This window comes from Montipora capricornis, chromosome 1, assembly GCF_036669925.1.
Source record: "Montipora capricornis isolate CH-2021 chromosome 1, ASM3666992v2, whole genome shotgun sequence".
In the NCBI taxonomy this organism is placed as follows: Eukaryota; Metazoa; Cnidaria; class Anthozoa; order Scleractinia; family Acroporidae; genus Montipora; species Montipora capricornis.
Genome location: NC_090883.1, coordinates 15,500,306 through 15,510,305, shown reverse-complemented (window position 1 = coordinate 15,510,305; position 10,000 = coordinate 15,500,306). Strand labels below are relative to the sequence as shown.

The 10,000-nt window shown below is 39.8% G+C and overlaps 1 protein-coding gene across 1 annotated transcript; it reads right to left on the bottom strand.

The window, feature by feature from the left end:
* Positions 1-2,237: 2,237 nt before the first annotated feature.
* On the bottom strand, positions 2,238-7,891 carry LOC138059147 (protein EFR3 homolog B-like). Its single transcript, XM_068904711.1, has one exon. It carries the CDS (start codon positions 7,869-7,871, stop codon positions 5,415-5,417), a length of 2,457 nt encoding a protein of 818 aa, XP_068760812.1. The 5' UTR covers positions 7,872-7,891; the 3' UTR covers positions 2,238-5,414.
* Between the last annotated feature and the right edge of the window lie 2,109 nt (positions 7,892-10,000).

Below are 10,000 nucleotides of genomic sequence, written 5' to 3'. Positions count from 1 at the left end.
TTGGGTCATATTTTTGTCTTTTACATTCCCACGGACTCTCCGGCGTGCTGAGCATCAGAATCTGGCCCTTTCTATTTTTAAGGCCGGGACACATTAGGCGATAAGTCGCTGCGACACGTCGCGGGAACAAAGTCGCCGCAACAAATCGCCTCGTGTGACACTGTTAATTTCATGAAAATCCAACCTCGCTCCCAGGGTCTCTCACAATGGAGGCAGAGAAGAGAGACCCTGGGAACGAGGTTGATTTAAATCATTGTCGCTGCGGCAGAATTCCAACCAAACCTGTACCCAGAGCTCTCACGGTAAAATAGGCAAGGATGAACCAAGGACGCTGGAAATCATCAGCTACTGGTCTGACAAACTCTCCAGCATATTAGATTAGTTCACACTTGACCGTCAAAAATTGTATTTTACCAATTCAGCGCAAAAGTCAGGTGTTATTTGTTTATCACGTCCTCGAATCCCCACGCGTCTCCGAGTTCCGATGTCCTCGCGTCCCACCTCTCCGAGTCCCCGCGTCCCCACGTCCTTGAGTCTCCACGTCCCCACGTCCTCGAGTCCCCGAGTCCCCGAGTCCCCGAGTCCCCGAGTCCCCGAGTCCCCGAGTCCCAAGTCCCACCTCCCCGTCCTACTTTCAGTAACAGCCCACAAAATTCGAATGTAGCCGGCTAGCTACATTGTCTGGGCGTGTTGCTTTGATTGACAGCACGCCAGAGAGTCCGTGGGAATGTTAAAGTTTTTGACAAACAAAAATATGACCCAAATGCGGCAAAAACAGGCACCGGAAACTCGAGTAAACACGAGCCTGTGAGTTTTGAGTTGACGAAGTTAAGAAATAATTTGAAAATAATTTTGAATAAATTTTCGCCCTCGACCCTCGACTAGTTACCCTCGACCCTCGACCCTCGACCAAAAGGCAAACTCCCATCAACGCGGAAGAACATAAACATTCCGTGATAGGAAAACATTTTTACATGAATATATATAAAATTTTCTTTTTTTTTTCTTTTTTGTTTACATGAATGTTTTCATGTAACGTTTGCTAATTTAATTTTCTCACATCCCATGTATTATATATATGCCTTGCCGTTTATTTTTTAACTTGTTCATTCCACAATGATGACATGAAGTCGTCGAAACGTCATGTTACTTTGCTGTCGTTAATTTTCCTACTGAAATGTTTTTCGAAATCGTTTTTTATAAAAATTTCAAATTTTGTTGCTGATAATGTATACTTCGAAATTTCACAGCTACCACTTTGGATCTCCTTTCAATGTGCAATAAATACAAGTAGATTCTCTCCTATCTCAATCATGAAATGATTCCGTAACTTCCAAATAGACCACTTTCATAAATGGCGACCACCTTGACACTCTTGTAATTTATGTTAATTAGACCTACTAGCCTCATTTTGAAACAAAATTCTTTTGAAATTTGCTCGTGGTAGCGAGGCTAGAAAGGCTTATTAGCATTAAAACAAAAGAATATTTTGTTCGGCCACCATTATGAAAGGTCTATTGAGCTTTTAAAATTCAAAAGGACCAAATCTCTTTTCCACTTTCATCATTGGTTATTAGATGTAAAAAAAATATCTATTTGTAGTTCATTCTATCTTCAAGTAAGGCTATGATCTTCTCAGTTATGAGCGCAATTTTTGCAATTGCGTCGAGAAGCCTGAAAAATTCAGGACTTTAACGGGGTTTGAACCCGTGACCTCGCGATTCCGGTGCGACGCTCTAACCAACTGAGCTATGAAGCATTGCGCTCATAACTGCGAAGATCATAGCCTTACTTGATTTCATATCCGCAGTTCATATATGATTCATTTCATATACCATTTCATCATTGATTCATTCCTCACGGGACCATTAGAACCCACAAATGACCAGCTCCCAACGTCAGTGGCTTCATAGCTCAGTTGGTTAGAGCGTCGCACCGGAATCGCGAGGTCACGGGTTCAAACCCCGTTGAAGTCCTGAATTTTTCAGGCTTCTCGACGCAATTGCAAAAATTACGCTCATAACTGCGAAGATCATAGCCTTACTTGATTTCATATTCGCAGTTCATATATGATTCATTTCATATACCATTTCATCATTCATTCTATCTTGTTGGATCTCTGCCTAGAGCATCACCCATCAGTGCCGTACGTAGCCGTACGTTGGAGGGCCCGGGCCCCTCCAATAATTATGAAGTGAAAAAGAGTCTTAAAACGGCTTAGACAGGAAAGATGCGAATTTTGTCACAGTAGCACTTTAATAGATAAGTTTCCCATTTTTTGTATGGAAAAATTTAATGAGATATCAGTCTGATATTTAATATAAGATTGTCTGAGTTCATGTAAATTAATTCGATAAATGTTGTTATTGGTATCATTAATTTTCTCGCTTTCTATACCTATAATTATAATTGGATTTACACTACTGCTGAATGAGTACGATTTCGTTTAACTACCACTATTTATATATGGCGCGGTACAATTGTTTCAAGTACTTGTAGAACAGTTAATCTTGTCTACGTAGTTGTTCATTTTTATGGGGCATTAGCAGCCTATTTCAGTTGAGTACATTTTAGAAAATTGTTTGATGATCAGGCTGTCTTGAACAGATTGGTATTTGTACTCATTTATTTGGCTAAAGCTACAACCACCTTTATGAACATGCACTGTAACAAGGTCTTATTAATGTAGTTTTGCCGATGGTGCTGTTACTGTTCCAAATTTCAATAACTATTCAGACCACTCAGTTCAGGAACCACAAGAGGGAATGGGGCTGGCTAGAGGGGCTTCAGCCCCCACACTTTCTGGTCTACTCGTGTCAAAAAAGAGACTTTGTGTTTCAGAAATGAGAGTTTGTCTGGGAATAGAAAGAATGACAAACCCTAGAATAAGAACAACCAAACGCTCTTTTAAGCTGTCCTGTTGATAATAAATCCCTGTTGAGTAAGGTGCGTTGCCTTGTGGTTGAGCTTTGTAGGTTATCAATTATCTCTTCGACCATTCGTATGTTGCCACAGAAACATTCAAAGCCAAGTTCTTAGTTGAAAAAAATAGCCTTGCACAGGTGGTATATATATGTGTTGGTTTTCACAATGTGGTGGATTTTCAGCGATTTCAATGAAAATTTCAAAAGTTTTCTGGGGATTTTACCCTAGACACCCCTAGATTTCGCTTGCTCAGCCAAGTTGGGCTCCCTCAAAACAGTTTGCCCACCTAAGGTGCAGACCATTTCTGGAATATTATACATTAGGACAACTTGTTACGTAATTACATAAATTACATAATCATTACATTTATATATGTATTTTGCAAGATTTCCTATTTTAAAAGCGTTCTGTCATTGGACACCAGTTGTTTCAGAGATACTACCCTAACATTAAAAACTTATATCCAAAAATCAATTGTATTACTGATAGTGAGAAGAAACACCTAATCCAGTTTTGCAAGCCAGAGGTACAAACTACATTGCAACATCCTTTGAGACCCAGAGAATCACAGGTTTCTTTTGCCCCTCTTGCATACTTTTGCCAGTCCTGATTTTGCCAGTTTTCCTTGTCCTATCTGGAGTGACCACTCATGGGTCTCCAAAGATGGGGAAAAGGACTGTTTCTTAAGAGCTTGATACAAAGGAAATATTAAATACGGTTCATGTAAACTGATGGGGACTAAAAAAATGGAAATTCGATCAATAGAGCTTTCGCAGGCCATGTCACAATCGAGAGAGCTCCCTGTAAATTCTTGGGTCCTTATGTTGAATTTGTGGGGCTTTCAATGAAAGTGGGGTGGCAGGTGGAACTATCCACTTGTGGAGAGTTTATTGCATACTTTGCAAGCAACTCCATCAGTGACGGCTTAGAATAATAATAATTCTACCAAGAATAAATTAAATAATATGCAGATTTAGCCAAACCTTAAAAGCAGAGCTCCCAGGTTTTAACCTTGCTTGAGCCTGCAATCCAATCAAAACCCAGTACCTGGCCAGCCATTTCCTTAAAAAAACAGCTGACCACTATGAGCTCTAAATTTGAGCCTGCAATATGGCCATGCAATACTGGTCAGTGGATACCTTGTTTTGACAGTTGTCAATTAACCATAACATGGAATTCCAATATCAAAGAAGTATTCTGTAAACTAGCTGGAGACAAGTATACAAGTATTGATTCTCTAAACTTGAGCCTGCTTGTATGATCAAAAAATCACATCCTTTTTTCCATCAGATTTTGAAATAATGTTTGTTCAACACCTGACTGGCAAAATTTTGAGCCTTGATTTTTATCCAAAGGCTATTCACCTTGAGTGTAAGTTTTGGATTTCACAGTCCGCCATTACTCATGTTCAAAAGTGACCTACTGGATCTCAGAGGGTTAGATATTGGGAAAAGTGAAGTCATTTACTCTCTAGCTTAAAATTTCAGCATGTAAATGCAGCTTATTATATATGGAAAAGACAAGTTTAAAGTCTGAAAGTGCGAAACTCCCGTGCTGGACATTAATTCAGCCGCATACACACCCTATGCATTCTTAAACTAGTGAGACGCCACTCTTTCCTTGATCCAACTCTCTCAAGATTTTAAGGACGGTGCCTACTAATAGATATTTTTGCCCCGGTGTGTGATTATGCAGGAAATGTAGATCTTAACAAGTGTTATTGAAATCCAAAAAGAAAATTGGGGGTAACCACGCATTTTTCAAAGATAATTCATGAATAATATTTGTAAAAAGCTGTAAAATACAAAGCAATTTATGGCGTTCTTTCTCAAATTAAAGCTTAATTATCTCTCAAAAATGCATGGTTACCCCCAATTTTCTTTTTGAATACCAAGAGTACTTACTAAGATCTACTTTCTCCGGATAGTTTTAAGCCGCACAAAAATATCCCTGTATTAGTGAGCATCAGCGATAGGAAATCCGAGTATCTGGAGATGCGCAGAACGTATGCGCAATAACAATAGTAGGGACCATCCTAAAAGTTAGTAATGGCGGACCATTAAATAGGAAAATTCCAGTTAAAATGTCATTTTTAAATCAGAGCTCGAAACTTGGGTCCTTAGAGTTTATTTAACCCATTGACTCCTGGGAGTGAGATTAACCGATTGTACTTTACCTATTGCCAGACAATTTTATTTGTCAACTGGTGATATCCTAGGGTACCCAAGGGGTTAAAGTAGTTTTGAAACCCAAAGAAAAACAAGAAATGATTTTTTGGTCATAGTACAGTGTACCACTTTAAGCACTTGCTATAAAATTTATAAATCGACTTATAAAGAACAAAAGAAAATTGAGGCAGCATTGAAATTTGTGAAACTATAGTGTACATGTAGCAGGAGGTCTAGAGTTTTTTTAATGATTACTGTAGGTGCTTAATTTTTTTTCCCAATTAATTTTAATTTCAAAATCACTTTTTCTAGATTCTCATCCTAATAGACGTACTGTCCAGGAAATTTAATAACATAGCTCTCCTCACCAGGATTTGACGACAAACTCTGAGTTGATAAACTCAGAGCCCTTGATTGAAGTGGACTGTTTAACACATCTAAGACAGACAGCACCTTGGAATTGAATTCTTGTGTTCTTACACTTGCATCACTGGCAATTTCTGCAAAGCTTGCATGTTTGGCAGTTTTGTTACTCTGATGTGACATTTTCACTGACTTTTCAGAGACAATGTCTTTTAGCATCTGAAATGTTACTCTTTCTTTTGGGCTTGATTGGTGCACTCCAGGTGAATTGGGGGGATTTGCATCAATTTTACTATCAAATTGTGACACCACAGCTTCGCCATCCAACTGGTGATTCAAAACATCTTTAAGGGGTTGATGTCTATAAGGTATCTTCAGTACACGACTGTCACATCCTGCTTTCAGGAGACCCTCCCTAACTCTGGAAATATCAAAAAGTAGGTGTTTGGGAATGCTGTGAACAGAAAGAACAAAATGATTACCAGATGGCCTCAGCACTCTTTCAGGTGTCAAAAAGTCAGCTTCTTTTTCTCTCAGCTGAAGTATAAGAGAAACATAGTCTTTTAAGTCCTGAATTCCTGTCATACTAGCCACCAAACTCAGATAAGCAGCAACAAGGGAGTGAAGGGCACAGCAATTCATACTTGGCAACATCAAATTTTCATTTTGAGCAGCAGCCTGTAATCCAAATACCCACTGGAGTGAACTGGAAATCAATTCAAAATCAGAGGACGCTTCCATTGTCATAACAGCCAGTGTTAAGAAAATTACAAGGATGTTCTCCAAAGAGTTAGAAATCATGCAAGCACTTTCAAACAAATACCATAACAACTTGGCCTTATTCTTCTTGAAAAAAATGAGGTCCTGTTTTGAGCAGCTCTCAAGTTTCAAGTCACCTTCGTGAGCTCTACCCATGATTTCACTGATGCCAAGCCTGGAAACATTGCTATGCCTGTCAAGAATTGTATACAGAATTTCATGAGCAAGCTTTCTCACTGTTAAATTATCAACAATTGTGGCATGAAGCAATGAATCGAGGAAAGTTGGTGAAAAAGTAGTGGCCAGGGATACAGAGGTGAAGCTTTGAGCAACACTCAAAAGACACTGCAGCAGCATCGTTTGTAACATTTGTTCACCTTCTATTGTTCTTGTTGGATCTTGGCTCGTTGTGCTTGATATATGATTGCTTGGAAGGCTGCTATTTGTTAATGGAAATTTCCCCATGATAAACATCATGATGTCTGTTTTCTGAAAGTCAGGGAGAACTGCAACAAATGCTCCCACTGTGCGCACTAATGACTCCTCAAACTCTTTCTCATCATCATCGTTGCCATGATCACCAGGAGACCAACTCTTCTGAAATCTGCCATCTACAGATGATCTCAAATGGCGCAACAATGTGTTAAATACCTCTAAAACGGCTGGCCCAATGGAACTGTTGCTGGCAATTGCAACACATTCAGCTAACACTTGCACAATACTAGCTTTCACTTTAGCTTTGTCCTTCACATGCTCATCAAGATGACAAAGGAGCTTCTCAATGATGATATAATTAAACTGATTTTGAACTGAGTACAAAACAACCTTGAATACTTTCAGAGCAAAATCGTTCGGAACCCAAAGGTCACTTTTGTCAAAATGGGTGAGTGCAGGGTTAACAATTGATTTGATGTTTCCATAGCTGGCCCTGTTGATCAATTCCCTTAGGCAGGACTCTGCGAGAGATGCTGGATCTTCTTCAGTGTTAGCACCGTGCACGTCTTGATTACTGGAAACTCTTCCTTTACCGCTTCCTTCCATGACAAACAACAGAGAGGGAATAATCTTACTCATATGAGAATCTTCCATAATATTGGCTTGAAGATCATCGGATACAGTTTTTCTGACGACACCTTGCAAGCCTTTTAAACCAGCCAAACGAATCCTGTAGCAGTCTTCTTCACTTCCAGTGCTAAACCAACACATGGCACTGAATTTAGAGACGAAGAAATCGTAACGACGATGATAGGATGGGGTGTCTTCTTCGATATTTGCGAACTTTACGAAGGAAGTGCTTCCGAGAACTTGCAGGTCAGTTTCAGAGCTTTCCAGCAACTTCTGTACCATTTTGAGAAAGCTCTCGACGAACAAATTTAAATTAGGGGCATGACATGCTAATAAGAGTTGATCAAGCGCTTCCACTGTTATGAAAACGAGTCCAAATCGTTTTCGTTCCACGTCCCTGTTTAATTTCTTTGCCAAGTAGGCACCGATTCTATCCAGTTTTTCCGGCGACGAAAGAGCATAAAAAATCAGTTTGTCCATGTTTGCCTTGACTAAGCCTTGACGTGGATCAGGTGGATATATATTATCAACCAATCGTTTGTACCGAGGCCGAAAATTCCCTACACAGGAACAAATATGAGAAGTCGCCATTTTGACTTACAAATCCTTCAATCGCGTTCCCAGAGTCTTCGTTCCCCTTGACCAGCGGGTCGGGAAACGAGCGAGGGTTGGTACCTTAAGTAGGGTTATTAAAGTGTATCATATATAGGGTGTAATGGTATGAGTTTCAGTAGCCTGCGTAGCAAGCGTTCCTGTTCGAAAGAAGAGCTCCCAAACGATTTTCCGCAAATTGGCCGCGCGAAAGTTGGGGTAAGAGACTGAGGGAACGCTTGCAAGAAGACCCCCTATTTTTGAACAAAGCCCACGTTTTATTGACACGCGCTGATCAATTGACGTCTTATTCACAAATTAGCCCATAACAGATAACCTCGTTTACACATGTTGACTTCCGTCAAAACAAACCGAGGCACTGAGGAGACACCGAGCGATCAATGCAGAATTTGTCAGTGTGATTTTAAAGTTCAATTTGTAACGGCAGCTTCTCAGCCGGGTAAGACTGGTTATGTTTCTTCCGAGAATTTGTTTAAACCATCGAAAACAACAGCCAATTTTCAGAACATGTAAGCAACTTGTGCGCTCGTAAAATACGAAATTTAGGAACATAACTCGTACAGAGTTCGATGGGTAGTAAGGCCGCTCAATGCAAAACTCCACCAAAGCAGACCATGAAACCATTCAAAGAGGTTTTAGTTGCGATTTTTACTAGCGGCGATTTCAGTGCGACTTGCTGGCTATTTCTTGGTGCAAAGTGGTTGACGAAATTCGCCCTTGTCACACGGCGGCCATATTGTCCCGGGAGACCAAAAAAGCTTTGTTTTACCACGCCAAGCCTCACAGTGGAAATCATGGGGGTGAGGCTTGGCGTCGTGGTAAAAGAAAGCTTTTTTGGTCGCCCGGGACAATATGGCCGCCGTGTGACAAGGGCGAATGAATCGAACTAAATCTCCTGGGCCCGGTTGTTCAAAAGCCGATTAACCTAATCCAGGATTAGCATAAGCTTTTGCTTCATGTTTTCAACTTTTTGTTGAAAGTTTATTTGCTTATTTTTGTTTTACAAGATTAACTTCTTCTAATGTAAAGTTTTGCCGAATATCAGCGTTGAAGAGCATTTGGAAGTAGAGAAATAAACTCCTTGGTTAATTTTTAATCTGGGATTAGCGTTAATCGGCTTTTGAACAACCGGGCCCTGGAAATTACAGGAAAACCTCCTCGGTTGTTTGATAATCCATAGTACGTTTTTGGTCAAATCGTCACGAAATCGTATATGAAATAGCAAGAAAAAATGCTCAAAAAAATCGCATGACCGTGCAAAGGAGCCGCTTTCTTCTCAAAAGAGAGAAGATTTAATTAACAGGGCAGCTGCGTAATTGTCTTCATCTTGTCAGGCTCAATTCACGATGTAGGACTGAAGCTCACATTGGCAAGGTAAGCGGAGAACTTGACAAATACAATACAGTTTACTTCCTTGATTTTGACACAGATATGTATTTTGATGATTCGCAGGCATGTTATTAATTCATCCTGCGTAAATACTAAGTATCTTTTACAAGCGAACGGAAACCTTTACTTCAGACCAAGCCAAACTTTTCCTTGACACTGAATTAGCGCTGCCAAAGTTTTGTTAAAGAAAGAATCTTTTGCTTTTAGTGAATTATATAGCGGCTTCAGCTGACACGTAAATAATGTTAAATTTTCCCTGATGGATATCGCCCAAGCAGTCCAGATTTTTATTTAAAGTGCTACTGTGACGAAATTTGAATCTTCCCTATCGAAGCCATTTTGGCACATAAACACGTAGTCTGTACGAGAAGAAGAATGCTGTTTACCATTTTCAAATATCTCTTTTTGTTCTGGAGATATTCAAGTTTTTTTAATATGCAAATTAGCCAAGTGATGACGTCATAAACCCTATCAAATTTTGATCAAGTATGATGGAGAAAGATATCTCAGCCAATTTGTATCAGAAATACTTGGTTCTTTGCACTAAGATTCTAGTAAATGTGTTCCACAATATGAGCATACCATTTTTGTTACCATGGCAACATACTGGGTTCCAGACCTCCCTGATATTAAAAGCTTTGCAGACCACCTTTGGCGTTCTGTTTTGATATTTGCAAATGGTGCCTCATCTGCATGATCCTGCCAGCATATAAAGATGT